Here is a 15,778-nt window from a genome sequence, read left to right as displayed (position 1 = left end):
TCATTTCAACTGACTTGTGAAAACTGCTCATAGTAACATTTTTTACAGTAATGCAAATGGTTACTTTCTCTGGTAACTAGTTACTTTTATCATACAGTAATTCAGTTACTAACGCAGTTACTTTTGGGATTAACTAATCAATTACTTTTACAATAAAGATGGGATGTCGGATTTTTGAATTCTTAAAAGTCCGACTCGCGACCTTCCAAGTATGCAGCATAAACCCTAGTTGCAGAGCACAGTTCGAGGCGCGTCAACTTGGTTTAGGACGCGCAGAATGATGACATCACTTCCGCATAGGAATCACAAGTCAAGATGGCGACGACCCGCGCGCAAATTCTAAGGCGAGCGTGCAGGTTGGTGTTTGGACGTCCTGGTTTTGGGCCGAACGGCTCCATTTTGCCGTCGCTTTGCTTTCGGAACGCTCCGCCGAGCAGGTAAGTACTAAGTACTCACACTCGGCCTACAGCAACGTCATCAACGCTGTCCTCAAACATAAGGTTATTGGGCAAAGTGTAGTGACGTCATTGTTGTGGGGCGGGGCGTGCATGAGCAACACTCGCTCAGTACTTTAACAACCGCAAAATAGATTACCTAGCCTAGCAACACCAGCGCACATAAAAGTGTACATCATCTGGAGCACTTGCCTCCGCTTACAAGCATGTGTCCACAATCATTGTTGCATTTGTGTTTGGCTCTGACCAACCAATCAAACGTGCCATTTTTCACACCCATTCTGACATCATGTTTGTTGCTTTTGTAGTAATGGTGGCGTGTTGGGGATCACTAGAGCTGCCTTGCCACAAAGAGGAGGAAGCGGAGGACAGCGACGCAGGAGAGGAGAAACCGTATGGACGGCGGCAACAGCTGGTAAGCCATGTCGTCCTTGAGCCAACTTTATATATCTTGTTCTCCTCTCTTTTTGTTTGGGTTCCCCACAACTGCGTTGTCGCCCTTTTAGCCTTTTTGTTTTTCGGCTCATCCGAAGAGGTGCCGAGCAGCGAGGAGGAGCTGATTTTGCTTCTGAAGAAGGCCAAGGTTGCAAAGCGCCCCGTGCATTTACGAGCGCACCTCTCGTCATCTCCCCTGTGACGTGATCTTGTCCGCAGCTCAGCATGTTAAGGGGCGAGCTGGAGGCGGCCTCATCCTTCCTGCACGCCGCTGTCGCCATTGCACAACGGGAACGCCACCAAGCGGCCATCATCTACACATACAGCCAGGTTGGAAAAGGCGGCAGCGTGGAGTCTTGTTGCTGAGTCCAGCCTCTCATATAGGCGCTCTGGCCATCACGTGACAATGTCTCCTCAGATGGCCAACCTGGCCTACGTTCAAGGTCATATGACTCAGGTGAGTAGGAGTTTGTTTGGCGGCCCATGGCTTCCTGCAGCGTGATGTCCCACCTCTGGGCCAGCAGGCTGAGAAGCTCTTCAAGGCGACCATGAGCCACATGCTGGCCAACGGGACGCCGGAGGTGAGCCGCCTTTGGGCCCACTCACCAGCTTGCCACTCAACAATTTGCGTTTGCAGGACGACAACGCCTTTGTGGAGATGTCCCTCAAGCTGGCCACTATGTACGCCCAAGAGAACAAGTAAGAAAGAAACCCTAAGGGACGCCGGGGTCAGATCAGGTGAGTCCTGACCATGCGTGTGCGTGTGTGAGGACGGAGCTCGCCGAGCACGGTTTCAGGTTCTGCTTAGAGACTTTGGAGAGCAAAGTGCAAAAGCTGGAGACGACGCCAGCGGTTGAGCGAACAGGTGAGCGCAGGTTTGAAGGAGACATGTTTTTCATCTTGCCCTCCTTGTTCTTCATGTGCCACGTTTCTCTCGCTCCTGGCAGAGGCCGATGAGGTTCTGAGGAAGGACACCCATCTGCTTCTGGGTTTGTGTTTGGACTCTCACGCTCGCTACCTGGCGGCCACAAAGCGACTGACTCAGGCCGCCGCCCACTACCGCAGAGCTTTGGACATCTGCCGGCAGGAGCAGGGTCCGCATCACCACCAGGTGGGAGACAGCACATGCTCGTCAGACTTAGGTCTGCTGATGTCTGTCCTGTCCATACTCATGCGTGAGAAGGATGACTAGTACTGAGATTGAAGTACTTGTACTCAGTCTGAACTGAAAGAACTGTGTGCGTGTATGTGATACTCACCTGCAGACGCTGGTCCTGATGAGCGACCTGGCCACCATTTTGGATATGCAGGGTCACCACGACGATGCCCTGGCCCTTATCCGTCAGGCAGTGGACGGGGGCCGAGTCTCGGGACACCAGGACCTTCACGTCCTCCTGGCCAACATGGCCGCTCTCCTGCTGCACGCAGGTGGGACGACGAGTCACCCGGCGGGCCGATAACGGCGACCTGTCCTTCTCGATTTACGTCTTCAGGTCGCCGAGACGACGGCCTGCGCACCTACCGCGAGGCCCTCGATCTGGCGCGGGAAGTGGATGATGGCGAGGCTGTGCGGCACATCTTGCAGGACCTCGGCCGGGCCACCAAGACCGAGCCCAGCCAAGAGGAGGCGGAGCAACGTGCTGCTTAGATGAGGGTCATAGGTCAAAAGGAGGGGAGAGGAAATAAAGGAGGTTGAAATCAACAAAGTCTGTTTGGTGATTTATTGAAGCCGAGAAGACAATGAGGCCAGCGCAAAGTTTCCTCTTAGTAACCACCGTAGCCGCCTCGGCCATAGCCGCCTCGGCCGTGGCCCCCTCGGCCGCCCCACCCTCTACCTCGGTAGCCCCCTCCTCCGCCATATGGCCCTCTTTCGCCTCGATATCCTCGATAGCCTCCTCGGTAGCCCCCTCTTGCTTGGCCATAGCCGCCTCCCCCTCTGTATCCCCCACCTCCTCCCTGGTAGCCTCCTTCTCCGCCCCCTCTGTCAAAGCGTCCCATCTTGGGGGGGCGAGGGCCGTCGCCCATCCTGCAGAGAGACAAAGGTGCCCGTTAGCGTATCATTCTTGTCAAGCACTCCAACTCTGCAAAGAAAGCAGTTTCTTACTCACCTGCGGTTGGCGGCGGCGGCCAGGTTGATTCCCGCGGCGGAAGGCTTGGACACATGTCGGATGAGGTTAAGCAGCCGCTGGTTGCTTTGGTCCAACTGGGAGATGTGCTCAGGCTCTTTGCTCACTTCCACCACCACAGCCTCCAGCGCCACCCGGAGAGCCAGGATGTGGCCTGCAGTCTCGTGAGGGAGCCGCAGCTTGATCCTGTGCGCATCACATGAGCTGTTTACTCCTTTTTCTGGACTCTTTATTTTAAGTCAAGCGTACCATCTGGCGGTTGAAGTCCTTGTGATTAAAAAGGGGGGAGCATCACGCCCTTATCAAGCCCTCCAAATTAGAAAAACGACTTAACTCTTGCTTGGCACAGAACGTTTTGATCCTACTGGATGACCGAGAGTAACTCCAAAACTTTGGAAAAGGCTTGTGGCTGCTACCATGTGCTTTGTCAAAGTGAAATATGAAAACATACGAGGACAGCCCCCGCTATTGCCACTACCTACACCTTCCAACAGCGCCAGGCCAAGGGCCACCTTGCTACATGGAGTGGATTCATATCTCACCAGTCGTCCAGCTCCACCACGTCTCCGTCGGAGGAGATCTTCTTGCAAGCGAAGAGCAGAAGCTGCAGGGCACTAACCAAGGTCATCCCTTTGGCGGAAATGGCTCGTGTGCGAATCTGCCGCCCAAAAACGATAAGGCGTAATTCGGGAGCGGCCTGCGATGTGCTTGCGCTAGTCGCCAACAGCCGCTCTGAGCGCTCACGTCACCTTCTCGCTGAAAACGAAGAAGGGCGACGGGTAGGCGAGGTCGTGGTTGGTGAAAGGGCAGTTGACGGACGTTTTGTGGATGAGGGCGTTGCGTCCCTCTGTGGTGAGGATCTTCCTCTTCTCCTTGTGAAAGCAAACGTTAGGATAGGCGCCGTACGTAAGCAGAGACACCACCACGTCCAAGTTGTTGTCCGGGCCCACTGCCGTGAACGTCTGCGTCAAGAGACTCTCTGAAAGGCATGCGCGCCATCGCAAAATTAGGACACACCCACACAAACCATCTTTGGACAGACTTCTCTCCAAAAGATTGACACCGTTCGAGCGAGCACGGCGACGGAGCAGGTACCTTCGGGAAATCCCGAGTTGGCCAGGATCTCCTTGAGCTGGACTTTGGCCTCCCAGGTCATCCGTAGGGTTGCCATGTTGAGACGTTTGTGTTCGCAGAAGCGACTTTCCGCCTCCTCGCCGTTGATCCTGAGAGGGCGTTTGAGGCCATGAGCGGCGGAGGGCGGCCGGCGGTGACGTCGTACCCACCTGACTTCGTCCCAGGCCTGGAAGACGCACAAGAGTGCGACGTGGTCTGAGAAGCGGGTGCCGGCAAAGTTCCTGTGGACGAAGCCCAGACGCTTGCCCTCGCTAATGAAGGGTTCTTGGAAGCAGGTCGCCGCCGAGATGGTGCACATGGCATCTCCCACGCTAGACACACACGCACACGCATCAAGACAGGCAGCAAGCAAAGTAGCAGCAAGTGGAGGAAACTGACTGGAAAATGCAGCCCATGATCATCATCTTTCCCAGCCGAGGCTCAATGGGCAAGCGGGCCAAGATGCGCCCCAGCGGAGTCAGCTCATCGTTCGAATCCAGCGCGTCCAGTTCTGCGCATAAAGCCGAGGTTGTTGCGTGGCCGCTGCGTGCGTGTGTGCGTGGGCACTCACCTCTGAGCGTGTGTTCCGCCTCTATGACGGCATCCAGCGGCGGCGGCTCGATAGCTTTAGAGAGGAAGTGACCGATGGCGCCAAGCCTCAGCAGCTTGATGCTCAGGGCAACTTCATGCAGCGGAGTTCTAAAGATCTCGGGAGTCATGTGGGTCTCCAGCCTACAAGCGCACGTGCACGCACAGAGTCAATTTACGGGTCGGGGTCGTCGTCGCTGTGGCCGTGGTCATACTTGTCAAATCGCGCGCGGCTGCAGAGGTGGAAACAGAATCCGGCTCGAACTCGGCCGGCCCGCCCTTTCCTCTGCTCCAGGTTGGTTTTGGAGGCCCACACGGTGGCGTAGTTGGTCATATTGTTGTGAGATGTGAACAGCTTCACCTTCTGCCTGCACGCAGGGCATCGTGACAAGGACAGGAGAGTCACTCAACACATTTCATTTCCTTTCATTTTCAAGATGTCGGGCGGGGAGGCGGCCGCGACGAAACCTACTTGCAGGAGTCGATGACGTAGACCACGTCGTTGATGGTGATGCTGGTCTCGGCAATGTTGGTGGACAAAATCACCTGCAGGGGCAAGACAAGCGTGACATGAAATGAAACGACACGCGTTGAGAGTAGCGAGGCTTTTTGAGTTGGCACAAAGACACAAGATGGCAGAGAGACGTAACCAACCTTCCTGACGTCATCCGGCACAGGATCAAAGACTTGCCTTTGCTCCTCTCTGGGAATCTGAGAGTGTAGCGGGAGAATGCGGTATCGGCTCGGGCCTGGAAGTACAGCACAAAGTGACATGACACACCAGCAAAGCATGGGTGGCCGGCCGCCACGGAACGTGGACGTACCAAAGTGGGGATTGCACTCCAGGTGGCGCTGCATGGCGTAAATGAGGTTCCAGCCTGGTAGGAAGACCAGGACGGCACCCAACACGCGCAGCGTCTCGATGTACTTGAGCAGAGCCTCCACCAGCTCGAAAGACAGCTCCTTCTCGTTCAACTGTGCCATGGAGCGCTTGGTTTCCGCCGAGTACTCGTCCCCGCATAGCACGTTGCAGTTGACCTGCGAGGGCGCGGCAATGCTCAGGCGGTGAGGCGAGCTGCCACCGGCCAGCCAGCGTTGGCGTAACTTACGTCTTCATCTGCGCCGCCTTCCTCATCTTTGTCTCTCTTCTTGCGCTCAAGCGGGGGCGGCACAAAGTTGGTCATCTGGATGCAGTCTTCCAGGAAGTACTCTGTGCCGTACATCACACAACATGTCAAAGCACTTTCACGATGCTCTCTAGTAAAGCACAACGGCAATGCGCACACACAAACACAACTTTTGGTTTGTCTTGACCTCGACACGCTTGGAGCCGCTCAAACGAATGGATCTTTTTTTCTGGTGTCGCCATCGTCCCTACCTTGCACGGAGAAGGTGCGTCCGAACACTTCGATGACCGGGCAGTCGAAGAAGTACTCCCGGAACATGCTGGTGTCGATGGTGGCCGACATGAGGATGATGCGGATCTCCGGGAATGCCAAGACCACGTCCCTGAGGACGACCATCAGGAAGTCCGTCTGTGGATACGCACGGGGACAAAAAGTTGAGGTGGGGGAAGCCGGGGGGGCTCGCTCGCAAACGGCTCACATTGATGTCTCTCTCGTGGATCTCATCCACGATGACGTGGCTGATTCCTCGAATCCCCGCCTCCAGTTTTCTCAGGAGCACGCCTGAAAGAGAGAGTATGCGTCAGGGCAGGCCGCCCGAGCACAAGAAGACATCGCCCTACATACCGATGGTGCAGAAAAGGATGCTGCCGTGAGGGCGGGGCAGGATGGACTCAAAGCGGACGCTGTAGCCACAGCTCCGACCCAGATCCTCGGCTCTCTCCGTGGCCACTCGCTCCGCCACCGACACAGCGCTGATACGTCTGGGCTGAACACAGCAACGGAAGCAGAACAGATTTCAAGATGAAAACCGCAAATGGAGCTCGAGAAAAGATTATTCACACCACTCCAGAGAGCAAGAGATCCCTGACAAGTTCCCAGTTGACTTGCGGCCCGCATCTGCGCACCTGTGTGACCACGATGTTGCAGTGGGCGGCTTGGCCCCCCTTGATGAAGCGGTCCAAGATGTACTGTGGGACCTGAGTGGTTTTGCCGCAGCCGGTGGCCCCTCTGATGATCACCACTGAGTTGCTGTTCACTGCGGACATAATATCCTCCTCAAATTGCTTGACAGGCAGCTGCTCACGCTCGCTCAGCATCTGCACAGACGCAAGTTCCATGACATCCATGATGATCTGCACTTGAGTTAAAAACTTGCTTCGTCTCAATAAACGTCGGTTCGGCTCAGGTACCTTGTGAAGGTGCTCGTCGTGCTCCAGCCGCTCTGTCATCTCGTGCTGAAGGTCATTACTGATTTGCTCCGGCGTGCACTGCAACAAAGCGGAAGCGACGTTATGGAGCGCCTTGGTGACAACAAGCTCAATTGGGCGGACAAGATCTGACTGCATTGAAATTATTTTTTTATCGAAGATGGATTAGCTCCTCATTGTTGGAGATGAAATACAAGTTGCAAAGTTTGCCTGAACGCCATTTCCGCCAATTGGACGTCAAATAAGTGTAGCAAATTGCCTGACGAGCGCGCGGGACACGACGGCTCACTCACAAAGGCCAGCGGGCCCTCGTCGATGTTGCTGCTGGTCCAGGGGTTCCAGTTGACCTGCGGCGGGGACCATGGCACCACGCCTGCCCCACTCTGGCGCTGAGATGGCTCGAACGCCGCCACCTTGGCGGGAAGCAACGATACTGTCTCGCCGGGGTTTGCAGGCTGAACAGGAAGTAGAAGACGGCCTCAGAGGAGGTTGCTGTGCGAGTGTGTCTGTGTGAGGCGTGATGACTCACGGGCGGAGGGATCTGCACCCCGAGCTCCTCAACGACAACGCTGAGCTGCTGCTGGAGCTCCGGAGACAGCGGCACATCAAACACTTCCAGCTGCAGACGTAAATGACGCACACGGTCAGACTCAAAATAATCTAAAATTTTATTTTAAATTTTAGTCTTCTTCCTCATCTGGAAGTGAAACATTTCAAAGGAAAGGGCAAGAGGTGAACGGGCTTACGCGTTCTCCCTCCTTCTTCTTGGTGACGCCCGAGTAGGCCTCGATGACGCCCAAGTGGTACAGCTGGCGCACCAGAGACAGGGCGCACGACTGCGCTGCCAGCTTCTTGTTGGAGCCATGCTCGCGTGCGGTCACACCTGCAGGGGGGGGAGGTTGTCACATACGAACAGGTCACCACACAGCTTTTCTCTGCGACTCAAGAATCCGTCACGGCTCTGTTGGGAACACCTCCCTCAATCAGAAGAAACGGAGTTTCGAGTGAGTGGGGGGACAAGGCAAATTGGGGGGTGCCCATTCCAAAAAGGAGGGAAAAATACGGCTGAGCAAGTCGTGCGATTACAACTTTGATTATTACACACGCCACAATTACAAAATTGGGCGGATATTACGGAAAGGAGACGAGCCGACGACGAGGTGCTACGTTATGTTTAGACATGGATGACGTCAGTCAAAACTTTTTTTTCTGCCCTCTGCTGTCAAGATTCCCAACACAGCCCACGGGAGAGCAGGAGAGCGGGAGGTCTTACGGCGGCCAAGTTGTCGGATATGCAGCTGCATCTCAGCGATGAAGCTCCTGCGCACACACATTCCATTAAGTTGAGCACCACCGCTCAGACAAGACACTAGTCAACTCACCTGACCCCACTGACTTTTGTGCGTTTTTCTGCCGGACTTGAGCTTCAAGGGGCGGGACCTGGCCGCCTGGGGAGCGCGGCCCGCGGAGACGGCGTCATCAGAACAGATCTCAAAACACCACCAGAAGCCTTTAGCGCTTCTAAAGCCATTCTGGTGTCTTCCCTAGGGGTTCTGATGACGCCGGGCCGCGGCCGTCCGTGACCTTGCAGTCGTCCAGCAGAAAAGCACACGCTAGCTAAAGAAGGCAAAGGTCACCAGCAGCGGGCGAGCAGCATCGCCAGAACAGAGGGTCAGAACCGGGGCCGGTCCACCGTGGCTCTTAAAGAATTCAAGTGAGAGTCCAAAGAGCCACGCGAGGCCCAAAGATGTTTTCAGAGTGCGGATGCTGCTCGTCCGTCTGGACTTTTCGCCAGAAGGTTCCGCCGCAGACCTGTTGTGGTCGGGCCCCACTTGGCTGTATTTATACTCAGCGCTGGTCTTCTCCTTCTGGAAGTACTGGTTGAGACGGGCTTTGGCGTTCTCCAGAGTCCAGTTGCCATGAAGACTGGCGTTCAGGTCAACCTCCTCCGACTCCAGAGTCTGCAGGTCACAAAGTCCGGCGGCAAACGGCTTAGCCTTTCTGGTTGCCGTCAATGCGTGGCAAGTGAGTGTCGTCCTACCGCCTGAGCTTCCTGTTCATCCCGCCTGGCGTAGTAGTCCTTCAGGTTGGCGCCACGCTCCCAGTCAGCTCCCCCACCGCCGCCAGAGTACCCCAGTCCAGTTACCCCCGGAACTGGAGCAGCCCGCATCTCCTCTGCGAGACGCAGGCAAAACACAAAAGAGGCTGACCACTTTCCGTGGCAGACCGGCTTTCCGCTCTAAACGGTTTTGTCGTTGGCGTTTTCTACAACAAAGCAGACCTTTGTATAAAAAATACGCGCGTCACCTTGTTCCGCCTTAACCACCAGATGAGGCGGCAGCGGCCCGCTGGACGGCAGACTCCCAAAGGGCGCCTTGGCTTCTCCGTCAGGCTGATGAGTGCCCGGCACGCCCGCGTGCTGGGCCACGCCCGCCTGCTGGCACAAAATACTTGTTAGCGCGAAGGGTGGGTGATGACCTTCTCATAGGTTGCGCGGCGCACAGCGAGACTCACGCCAAGGGCCGGAACCTCGGCGGCGCTCATTTCTCCCATCCGGACCAGAAAGTTGACAAAGTCCCGAGCGGCGTTGGACTGGGCGTCTTTCTTGTTGGTGGAGTTGCCCATGCCGGTGTAGTTGAAGCCATCCACGCGTACCTGCGGCACAGACCAGGAGAACATCTTGGCGGCGAAGGACGAGGACAGTTGCATGTCCGTTGGTCCTCACAATTGTGCAAATGCACTCGAAATGAAATGATGAACACACCTCACACATGAATCGGTTTTTGGTGCCGGCGGCGCGGATGTCGTAGTTGGGGGTCAACTTTTTTTTACCACACCATGCGTACAGGAAGTTCTTGATGTCAGCCATGGCAAAGACGGGATGAGCGTCTTTCCCTCTTGCACCGACACTGCGCAAGCACAAAATAATCTTCATTGCATAATTTTGTGGTTTACATTGGTGAATAAGCGTGCATTTTTGGGAGCGGTTGCTGAGCTGTTGCTTGCTATCAGAGGTGCCGTGCCACGATGGCTCAGTTCTTTTTCCTCTCATTTGCTATGTGAATTTCAGCAATATTGTCAACTACAAATGTCTCTAAGCGGTGCCAGATCCATTCCACCGTGACCTCTGACGGTCTCTTCATTTTTATTTTCTCTTTATGGGTATGAATTGAAAGAAGTTAATTGATCATACATTTCCATGTATCAGTGTAGCTTACCAACATTAACTATATTTAGAAAACAGGTTAAAAATTGGTTTTGGGAGCTTTAAATTCGGATTCAACAAAACGGTCAAATAAAACATTTGGGGTTTCGAACAAAGTCACCACCAATTGCTGCATTTTCAGACTTTTTCTTGATTTATAAGAAAATGATGCCGGTGTCACACACTTAAATGAAATGGACCTTGTGGTTGGTGCTAATTGTTGCTACGGCAAGCTAGCATCTTAACTTCCTTTGCTGTCATTTCAAGCTTGGACCATAAGACGTCCAAATATTTCACGTTATCGCACATTGCGGACATTTTACATGCGATTCCTTAGCATTAGCAACAAATTGAACAAAAAATGAGCCGCTTTTCCACGGTTTCGCTGAATGAGCTAAAACAAAACAGCTTAGGCTTTGCCCGCGCTACTCTTATTTGCTGCATTTCGCGTCAACTCACCAACGTTAACCGACAAGGGCGAGCTTTATCTCTTTGTCAAAGCGTTTTTTGCTCACGTTTGGTGTTGCTCCTGCGAGTAACCCTCAAATAACGGGTCCGTGAATATCAGTACGTCGTCCCGATACAACTCCCGGGTCTTCTTCGGCTTTGTTTTGAGTTCACGCGCACCTTAAGTGCATTGCTGCCCCCTACTGATAATCAAACGTAACTGAGCCCGACTGTCGAATAAGTCCGTAGAGAATAATTCAATGAAAATGTATTTCACATGAACGTTTGACTGAAATTGGTTGAAAATAAACATCTGGCAACTCTTTGCATCATTCCTCGAGTGTTTTTACAGACTTGGCCACCAGCGACGTTTTGATATAATTAACCACTGGGCCAGATCAAGGGCTGCACCGACGGAACCGCAAGGATCACGCCAAGGCTCTTTTTGTGGAGGTCAAGGCCGAGGTGGAGATGGAAAGACTAATTGATGTGTTCATTCTCCTTTCTTGCCTTTGTTCTAACCTTGTCCCACCTTTCTGCTCCTAGTGTTGTGGAGGTGCGGTAGATGTCACCGGAGCCTCAAGACTTCACCTGCTCGATCACTCCCTTTCCCTCCTCCTCCCCTTCACTTGGTCTCCATAGCAACAAGAAACAGGATAGCGCTGCTGGACACCTGAGTCCAGCAGCTGAATGTTTCATGGACTCACACGCGAGCAGGAGCAGGAGAAGCCACAAGAACCTGAAGCGGGCGGGCACACAGGTAGCGAGCGAGTGCTCTTCTCTTGGGATGGCTTGCTTTATATTCTCATCTGCCTTTCTGTTGCGTTCACTTCTCTACTCTTGTTATTTCTCTGTCCCTTCTTCCTTTCTCCTCGTAGCTTTTTTGTCTTCTCCTGCGGACCGTGACACTTGCAGCCATGCAGCGAGGCCACCACTTCCTTACCCTCCTCTGTTTTACTTTCGCATCTTGTCGTCTGCTCTCCTCCCATTTCTTTGCATCTTCCTTGTGCCTCTCTTCCCTTTTCTATTTCTGTCCTTTCCTGCGATCTTCTCATTTCCCTTCTTGCGTTTTGCGGTCAGGTGATGGTGTCAGGATGTCGGACGGCAGGCAGCGAGCCATGTCGGCGTCGGGCGAGTCTCTGTACGCACTCCTGGGCGTGGACACGGGATGCAGCCACGATGACATCAGGAAGTCCTACAGGTGAGGCCCGGCGCCGGGGGGCTTTGCGCCTGACTTTGTCACTTGCTGCATGTGCACAGGAAGCTGGCGCTGCGTTACCATCCGGACAAGAACCCGGACGACCCCGATGCGGCGGAGAAGTTCAAGGAGTTGAACGCGGCCCACGCCGTCCTGTCCGACCCGGGCAAAAGAAACATCTACGACGCTTACGGTTCCCTGGGACTCTACGTGGCTCAGCAGTTTGGGGAAGACAACGTCAAGGCCTACTTCACGCTGACCACCTGGTGGGCCAAGGTAGGCAGCGCCACTGCAGAAACCCGCAGCCGGGCTCTCCGGGAGGTGACGGCACGTGTGTTCTTTGCGCAGGCCTTGTTTGCGCTGTGCGGGCTGCTAACGGGCTTCTACTGCTGCTGCTGCTTGTGCTGCTGCTGCGACTGCTGCTGCGGGCGCCTCAAAGCCGCCACACCCCCCGACGACCAGGAAGCGGCGGAACCCTACGGCGACGTGCAGCAGCAGGATGACGAAGACCAGGAGGAGGAGGACCGGGAGGAGATGGAGCTACACCCACCCAAAGGTGAGCAGTTTTTGGGTGCATTTCAAGTGAAAGCAGAAATGGCTTTCCCACCTAGATGTGTGCGCAGACGTGAAGGCGGCAATCGTCCAGCAGCCAAACATCGCCAGCGAGAAAACGCAACTCATCTCGGACGGGCGGCGCAAATATGGAGACACCTACACATGATGCTGTCAGCGACGTCCATCTGCCTCTCAGCTTCTTTTGCTAGGTCGTGAATCCCATCTTTACTGGCCTTGCTTGATGATCATTTTCATTGGAAGGGCGACTACTTCCTTCATTCGACTCCCCCGACGGACGCTATTTCGTAAACCCAATTTGTACCTGGGTTACACCAAACGATTCCCAATGCAGCCTTAATCTTCTTTGTCGCGTGCTCCTGAGACTACATTTCAATGTTATCAATAAAAGTTGAAGAAAGAAACAATGCAGACTGTGTGAGTAAACAAGAGGGGGCATCCATTCGCCTGGACCGGCACAAGTGCAACAGCCTGCGACTATTTGAACTTGAGAAGACCCAAAGTAGAGGCCGGGCGGGATGGCAGACTCTGGCTAACATGGCGTCCATAAACCATGTGACGTGGACTCAAGCAATGACACAGCAGTGCGCTGAGCTCCAATGACAGCCTGACTTTAGCGCCTCCCCCTCTCTCACTCACTCACATGCGCTGCGACATGCCTCCCATGGCTTTGGACATGTATGGGCATGTCGGCATGGCAACAGCTGACAAGCTCGCATGTGCGCATACCCGTGTCTAAAAACAGACTCAGAGGTGACGCGCTCTTCTTGCTTGACTCCTTCATTGTTTGTCCTCCGGATCGCCCGTTCCACAACGTCCGGGTCTCAATGGTGTCGTGATCTTCACCCGGGGGCGGTCTAGGGGGGGTGTCCCGTTCTTGGCAAGGAACTGATCTCTAAAGTGTCTCGGTCTTGGCAAGATACTGCCGAGGTGAGTGCCATGGAGAGCCTGGAGAAGCAGCTGATCTGTCCCATCTGCTTGGAGATGTTCTCCAAGCCTGTGGTCATCCTTCCGTGTCAACACAATCTGTGTCGCAAGTGTGCCAATGACATCTTCCAGGTAAGAGTCACAGGAATCCGAACAACATCTAGCAAGTACCACCAAGACGACGGAAAGGCCAAAGTGGTGATTCATAAGAAGCGATGATGATGGTGCTCATTCTGGAAATCTCCAAACCTCTGCAACGCACAGGCAGCCAACCCTTACCTGACCTCCAGAGGTAGTTCCACTATGTCCTCTGGCGGTCGCTTCCGTTGCCCGTCATGCCGCCACGAGGTTCTTCTGGATCGCCACGGCGTCTATGGACTGCAAAGGAACCTGCTGGTGGAGAACATCATTGACATGTGCAAACAAGGGAGTAGCCGGTACTAACACACAAGTGCACACACAGTGCATGTAAAAAGTCAACCCTGTAGCAATGCTCGCTTTTTCGAATACGATGATGTTCCAAAAGTTTGAGAAGATCTCCAGTAATTCACACGGTCACATATGTCAGCAAGGCGACAATTCCTGTGGAGGAGGCGCAACATCCCGTGTGCGAACATCACGAGAAAGAGAAGATCAACATCTACTGCCTGAGCTGCAGCATCCCCACTTGTTCTCTCTGCAAAGTCTTCGGAGCACACAAAGACTGCCAGGTGGCACAACTCGACGTCGTCTTCGCCAAACAGAAGGTAAGCAACGGAATCGGAACGCATCCTCAGGAAAGTGGTGAGCAAAACATCCCGACGGGCGTTTGTGCACTTGTCACCAGGCCGAACTGAGCGAGTGCATCTCGCTACTGGTGGCCGCCAGCGAGAGGATCCGGGCCGTCATGGGGCAGCTGGATGACACGTGCCGTGCAGTGGATGTCAGTAGGTCTCGCCGCCGTCTTGATCAGCGTTACCATAAAGCACAACTCTGGGCGGACTGTGTTCCCAGGATAATGGTCGTCACCAAAAGTCTAAGGTGTGCGAGTCCTTTGACCACCTCTTCGCTATTCTGGAGGAACGAAAAGGCCAGCTGAACGCCCGCATCGGCGCCGAGCTACAGGAAAAATTGGACTACATTGCGGGACTGCGGAGGAAGTACAGCCAACAGCAGGAGAACGCCGCCAAGCTCCTGGAGAATGCCATCAACATCATGGATCACGCCGAGATGGCCGTCTTTCTGCAGGTTAGCCTCATGCCGCCGAGTCGCTCGGGTTGCGCCGGTTCTGCCGCTTCATAGTAAATCAAGAACAGCATAGCTAATTTGAAGCAAAGCCATTGTTGTTTTTCTCTTAGGACAGCAAGCCGCTACTGCAAAAGTGAGTCCCGATTAAGGTGCTCATTTTCCGGCGACGCTAAGCCTAAGGCCGGGCGTGTGTGCAGGATGGCGGCGGGAAGCGACACGTCAAAGCTGGAAAAAGTCCAGTCGGGATATGAGAAGATGGAGCACTTTCGCGCTAACATTAAGCGCCAGAAGAGGGCGCTGATGGCTGTCAACTTTGTCAAATGTAACAATCGCTACTGCTGCTGTCTGTGTTAGCATGTCAACGCTCGCTAGCTTGTGCAACAACAGAAGCACTACAAGATGGCGCCAGGAAAATCACGTGGCCACTTACTAGCGAGATCTTAAATAGGCCAGATTCTGGTTCGATGACTAATGAATGCCTCAGCTTGGTTAGCATGTCATCGTTAGTTAGCACGTTATCGTTAGTTAGCGTGTCATTATTCCTTCAGCTTGTCTTGGCTAAGTGTCGATGAAAGTGCAAACACATTGTCTCTTAGTGGATGGCAACAATGCTGGCGCCAACAAAGAAGACAAGGTGGCTGAGGGTAGTGCATCCAAAATGGGCGGATCTACGCTGGCACCCTCGGGCAATCATCAGCCTGTTTTGCAGTTACCCTTGGAGGTCCCGCTCCCTCTGACCGGGGCTCCTCCTCCGGACAGGCAGGCCGTGCCCCCTCCGGCACCATCTGTACCAAAGCCCGCCCCGCAGGTACAGCATGGCGACCCCAAGACCGGCTGATTGCTCTCCATGGTCATCATCTTTTCCCTGTTGCGTTGCAGGTGACGCCCGACGCTGAGGATGCAAACAAACATGTTTTTTCCTTCAGCTGGCTCAACCACTAGAGACTTCGTTGTTGTCCTCTTCTTTGTCCTCACCCTCTTTCGATCCGTCATCAGCATCGCCTGAAAATGAAGTTGAGAAATAAAAGACAAAGTTGGCAAAATGTTTGTGCTGGGCCAATTCAGTTTTTGTTGATGACATTTCTTTGACTCTTATGAACACCACGAAAAGAACAGTACGCCGCCGCCCTCTTGTTAACCCCTCCCCCC

General features: G+C 54.0%; 4 protein-coding genes across 12 annotated transcripts; 3 read left to right on the top strand and 1 right to left on the bottom strand.

Annotated features, from left to right (window-relative positions):
* Positions 1-278: 278 nt before the first annotated feature.
* ttc19 (tetratricopeptide repeat domain 19) lies at positions 279-2,596 on the top strand. Its single transcript, XM_088395405.1, has 11 exons — positions 279-437; positions 764-870; positions 962-1,038; positions 1,110-1,220; positions 1,309-1,347; positions 1,415-1,471; positions 1,528-1,589; positions 1,661-1,755; positions 1,838-2,001; positions 2,156-2,318; positions 2,384-2,596. The coding sequence occupies exons 1-11, from the start codon at positions 316-318 to the stop codon at positions 2,536-2,538; spliced, it is 1,152 nt and encodes a 383-aa protein (XP_088251531.1). The 5' UTR covers positions 279-315; the 3' UTR covers positions 2,539-2,596.
* On the bottom strand, positions 2,597-15,740 carry dhx9 (DEAH (Asp-Glu-Ala-His) box helicase 9). 7 transcript variants are annotated; one of them, XM_088395382.1, is made up of 29 exons: positions 15,605-15,740; positions 13,682-15,521; positions 9,817-9,961; positions 9,567-9,707; positions 9,360-9,486; positions 9,094-9,227; positions 8,865-9,013; positions 8,326-8,372; positions 7,799-7,935; positions 7,582-7,671; positions 7,346-7,507; positions 7,035-7,112; positions 6,750-6,941; positions 6,469-6,610; positions 6,323-6,405; positions 6,096-6,252; positions 5,827-5,927; positions 5,542-5,755; positions 5,372-5,466; positions 5,190-5,263; positions 4,933-5,085; positions 4,701-4,861; positions 4,529-4,640; positions 4,300-4,461; positions 4,112-4,239; positions 3,766-3,995; positions 3,559-3,674; positions 2,999-3,202; positions 2,597-2,916 (listed from the first exon to the last, which is right to left on the bottom strand). In XM_088395382.1, exons 3-29 carry the CDS (start codon positions 9,919-9,921, stop codon positions 2,655-2,657), a joined length of 3,756 nt encoding a protein of 1,251 aa, XP_088251508.1. In that variant the 5' UTR covers positions 9,922-9,961; positions 13,682-15,521; positions 15,605-15,740; the 3' UTR covers positions 2,597-2,654. The 7 variants fall into 7 exon arrangements, with proteins under 7 accessions (XP_088251508.1, XP_088251509.1, XP_088251505.1 ...); XM_088395383.1 differs by lacking the exons at positions 13,682-15,521; positions 15,605-15,740 and adding an exon at positions 11,227-13,550; XM_088395379.1 differs by lacking the exons at positions 13,682-15,521; positions 15,605-15,740 and adding an exon at positions 10,773-11,127.
* LOC148387305 (dnaJ homolog subfamily C member 5-like) lies at positions 11,263-13,015 on the top strand. 3 transcript variants are annotated; one of them, XM_088395416.1, is made up of 5 exons: positions 11,263-11,464; positions 11,785-11,905; positions 11,965-12,178; positions 12,251-12,458; positions 12,526-13,015. In XM_088395416.1, exons 1-5 carry the CDS (start codon positions 11,395-11,397, stop codon positions 12,621-12,623), a joined length of 711 nt encoding a protein of 236 aa, XP_088251542.1. In that variant the 5' UTR covers positions 11,263-11,394; the 3' UTR covers positions 12,624-13,015. The 3 variants fall into 3 exon arrangements, with proteins under 3 accessions (XP_088251542.1, XP_088251540.1, XP_088251541.1); XM_088395415.1 differs by lacking the exon at positions 11,263-11,464 and having other exon boundaries at positions 11,502-11,905; XM_088395414.1 differs by lacking the exon at positions 11,263-11,464 and having other exon boundaries at positions 11,489-11,905; positions 11,965-12,458.
* On the top strand, positions 13,147-15,690 carry trim55a (tripartite motif containing 55a). Its single transcript, XM_088395404.1, has 9 exons — positions 13,147-13,534; positions 13,667-13,839; positions 13,971-14,148; positions 14,229-14,324; positions 14,396-14,629; positions 14,740-14,762; positions 14,827-14,951; positions 15,226-15,437; positions 15,509-15,690. Exons 1-9 carry the CDS (start codon positions 13,415-13,417, stop codon positions 15,569-15,571), a joined length of 1,224 nt encoding a protein of 407 aa, XP_088251530.1. The 5' UTR covers positions 13,147-13,414; the 3' UTR covers positions 15,572-15,690.
* Positions 15,741-15,778: the final 38 nt, after the last annotated feature.

Source organism: Syngnathus floridae, chromosome 14 (assembly GCF_059516105.1).
Source record: "Syngnathus floridae isolate MCC-2025c chromosome 14, RoL_Sflo_1.0, whole genome shotgun sequence".
In the NCBI taxonomy this organism is placed as follows: Eukaryota; Metazoa; Chordata; class Actinopteri; order Syngnathiformes; family Syngnathidae; genus Syngnathus; species Syngnathus floridae.
Note: the sequence above shows the minus strand (reverse complement) of the source record. Positions and strands in the feature narration are given on the sequence as shown.